General features: G+C 33.8%; 1 protein-coding gene across 1 annotated transcript; it reads left to right on the top strand.

Annotated features, from left to right (window-relative positions):
* Window positions 7-2,606, top strand: LOC107643814 (transcription factor HHO3). Its single transcript, XM_016347567.2, has 5 exons — window positions 7-291; window positions 452-783; window positions 995-1,307; window positions 1,635-1,711; window positions 2,022-2,606. The coding sequence occupies exons 1-5, from the start codon at window positions 159-161 to the stop codon at window positions 2,412-2,414; spliced, it is 1,248 nt and encodes a 415-aa protein (XP_016203053.1). The 5' UTR covers window positions 7-158; the 3' UTR covers window positions 2,415-2,606.

Raw genomic sequence — 4,007 nt, forward strand, 5'->3', positions numbered from 1 at the left:
TTCCTTATATATATTCCTTCTCACCCTCTTCTTCAAACAGTTTTAAGAGTTCCCCCCTCACGCAAACCAAAAAGGAAAGAGAAAAAAAAAAACCTGAACTCACGAGAAAACAAAAGAATAGAGAAGAATTTTGAAGAGGCTTGTATTGTTAATTTGCGATGCAATTCTCTGAGAAAATCCAACCCCAGAAGATGGGGTTTCGCGAGTACATCGAAGCATTGGAGGACGAGAGAAGAAAAATCCAAGTCTTCCACAGAGAGCTTCCCCTGTCCTTAGAACTTGTCGCGCAAGGTAAATATGAAACCGAAAAAGGAAAACATTTTCATACACCCTTTTGCGGAAACATGTTAAAGTTTGTTCCTTTTGTTTCTGGGTATTTTATTTGTTTATTTATTTTTACTTGTTTGCTCTTTTTTCTGATGTTCCAATTTTTTTTTCCTGTTTGATGCAGCAATTGAAGCCTGTAGGCAGCAGTTATCTGGAACAACGACAGAGTACAATTTGAATGGCCAATCGGAGTGTTCGGAGCAGACATCAACGGACGATCCTGTTTTTGAGGAGTTCATTCCAATCAAGAAAAGGGCTTCACCTGATTGCGATGAAGAAGATGATGAAGAATATTATGATGATGGTGAAGAGCAACATTCTCATAGAAACAAGATTCAAAAGGAGGATAGTACCAACAACAATAATAATAACAGCAGCTGCAGCACTGATAAGAAAAAATCTGACTGGCTCAGATCTGTTCAATTGTGGAACCCTGATCCCCAACCACCTAAAGAGGTACGAAAATAAGAAAAAAAAAAGTTTGGGTTCAACTTAGTTGAACTGTTTTAGTTTCTGTTTCTTGGTGTCGTTTTTGGTAATGAGTTATGTTACTTGCTCTGTTTAGAAAATTATTTGATGTATCCTCACGTAGTTAGACGCACTTAGTTCAAAATTTCTAACTGAAATAGTGTGGGAATCTGATTCTGTTTGAAATTTTGTTGATCAGGATGTGCCTAGAAAAGCGTCTGTTGTGGAAGTGAAGAGAAGCATTGGTGGTGCTTTTCAGCCATTTCACAGAGAGGAGAGCACTGTTGGAAAGGTTAATGCATCATCATCATCATTGCCAACTGCCAAAACGCCTTCTTCTCCGCCGGTGCCAGCAACAAGTTCCACAGGACCTGTATCGACCGGAGGCAATGCTGGAAGCGGCGGTAAAAGAGAGGAGAAAGGACAGGGTCAGAGGAAGCAGCGGCGGTGCTGGTCACAGGAACTACACAAACGGTTCCTTCATGCCCTTCAGCAGCTTGGAGGTGCAGATTGTAAGTATTTTAAGAAGCATAACATAATTTCCTTGTCAATTTTCTGTTACTCCCTAACTTTTGAGATTTCCCTCCTTCAATTTTGTAGCTAACATTTTCGAGTCATTCAATTTTTTCCTTTAACATTTTGTTCTTAAGTTTTCAGTTTTGTTCCTAATATTTTAGATAGAATTATCATCTTTGGATAATTTCTACACAAATAAAAAATATTAGGGGCAAAATTGAACGAAATTAAAAAAGGTGTTTTTGAAGAAAATCACACCTATATATTACAATTTGAATTGTGTGTATTGTATTTGATATTGAATATTTTGGTGTATGTTGCAGCTGCCACCCCAAAACAGATAAGGGAGCTAATGAAGGTTGATGGCCTTACAAATGATGAAGTCAAAAGTCACTTACAGGTTAGTAATTTGTATACTAAACTACTCTTTGGTCATTTCTAACTTTATGACTCAATTGGATTTGAAGCTTAGACATAAATGGAGTAGTTTTGAAACACACAGACACAGGACATCTGTTTTGGATGACTGAACGTATAAAGTTATTTTACAATGACATTATATCAAAATTAAATTCTTTGAGAAATGATATAAGAGTTTAACTAAGTCATTGGTATCAATCCTCTTTAACTTTCATAACAATTGGAGTTAGTTGATCTTGTATTGTAAATCATAGTTCTAAAAGTGTTTATTCCGTGTTTGTCTTGGACAGAAATTTCGTCTCCACACAAGAAGGCCAACCACTATGATTCCAAACAGTGCAAACTCCCAAACTGCTCCGTTGTTTCTTGTTGGCAACATTTTTGTTCAGCCACAAGAATATGCTGCTGCTACTGCTGCCATAGCTACCTCAACAGTGTCATCAGGGGAATTAACCACGGTTACAACTGCACCACATGCTGCTATTTATGCACCTGTGGCCACACATCCAACTACCATTGTTCCCCGCACACAAACTCATCCTTCAATGAAGAAGTCACCAAAATGCAACAAGTTAGAAGATGTTTCAGATCATTCACATTCAGAAGAAAGGGCTAATCACGGTGAAGGAAATTCTCCTGCCTCATCATCATCCACACATGGCACCACTTCACCTGGCTGTTGATTTTGAAGATGTGTGTAGAGAGGGAAAAAATGAAAAATAAAAACACAAGTTTTGTTACCAAGTTCTTGTAGAAAGTCCTCTATCCCTCAGTATTTTTATTTTTTTGGTTGTCCGAGATTTAATTATAGAAGAGAAATACATAGAAAGTGACAATTTTGATCTATAAATAAGGCACCCAATTTTAGTTGGATATATGATGTTATTTTTTTGGATTTTGCTAGGTAGACAATGACTTTTGTACAATGGGTTCTAAAATTAACAGAATAAAATAAAAAAATATTCCATCTTAAAGCTTAAATTATCTTCTAAACCTTAACATTAGCATAACTATCTGCACATTTAGTGAATTAAATATTCAATCATTATTAATGTGTATGAATAAATTGAATAAAAAAAATAATCATTGAATTAAAAATATTGAACATAATCATTAGCATACTTATTAAATTGAACATTCGATATCTCTATTGTTCACATTGTTTAGTATTTTCATTGTTTACCTATACTTTTTCTATTTTTTATTCCGAGTAATGAAATGAATTATCAGTTATTTTTCTAAAGTGTATATGTGTTTACAAACTTTCTGAAACTATTATAATTTCAAAAAGTCGTGAGACTAGCAGATTTTAGTAATTTTGGTTAGTAATTAATTAGCATATATATTAAATTATTTTAAAAAATAAATTGTATTGTTTTATGTATGTGAAAGAGTATTATTGTCGGTTAAGAATTTTTTTTCGGTTAGAAGAAATAACTTCGTTGCAAGTATAGTTCCAAACCGACAAGTAGCACTCAATCAAAGTTTAATTTTATTTGTCACAAATGCAAACCAATAAAAATACCGAGAGTATTAGATATTGGATCGTTTCTCAAAGGAATTGCAATGAGGTGTGCATATTATTAGTTATGGTATCTAAGGGGTGGCTTGCAAATAAGGGGATAAGAAATTAAATGACAAGACATGTAAAGGAAACAACTAAAGAAAGCAAGTAATAAAGAGAGAGACATTCATGGCGAGGATTGAGAATTAAGACTTTTTATCCTAGTCACTAATCATATTACAATAATTATCAAGAGCTAATCCTACTTAGTCATCTCCAACATAGGAAGAAGGTATAATGATATCTTCACTTGAGAAAAAGTCAAATAACACTAGTTAGTCTCAATCCAAAAGTCCTAATCAACTCACTAATGGAATTAGCAAGAGATTAGAGTCAATGAAAACAATATTAACTAACAACTCTAGATCATCAACATAAGTTGGGTATTAATGACTCGAGCACCTAATTTCTCTTTCCAAGCCAAGAATGCTCAAAAACTACTCTAACATCCAACCAAGCATTTTATCAAACACTTAGAAGGCATAAAAGGAAAGCATGGTAAATTGCAAGAAATATAAATTCTACAACTATCCAATACAAGAAAATAACAATAACAACTCAATTAAGTAAGAAAAGAAACATAAAACATAAATTGCATTAAATGAAAATTAAAATAACAAAAGTGCTCATAAACATGAAAAAGGCATAAAAAGAGAAATTAACAAGAAAGACTAAGAGAATGAAGATGTAAGAACAAGAAATTAAACCTAAA

This window comes from Arachis ipaensis, chromosome B05, assembly GCF_000816755.2.
Source record: "Arachis ipaensis cultivar K30076 chromosome B05, Araip1.1, whole genome shotgun sequence".
Lineage (NCBI taxonomy): Eukaryota > Viridiplantae > Streptophyta > Magnoliopsida > Fabales > Fabaceae > Arachis > Arachis ipaensis.

Coding starts and splice junctions, on each gene's coding strand:
- LOC107643814 (XM_016347567.2), top strand. CDS start 159: ATGCAATTCTCTGAGAAAATCCAACCCCAGAAGATGGGGTTTCGCGAG. Junction 292..451: donor CTTAGAACTTGTCGCGCAAG/GTAAATATGAAA, acceptor TGTTTGATGCAG/CAATTGAAGCCTGTAGGCAG. Junction 1,712..2,021: donor AAGTCAAAAGTCACTTACAG/GTTAGTAATTTG, acceptor TGTCTTGGACAG/AAATTTCGTCTCCACACAAG.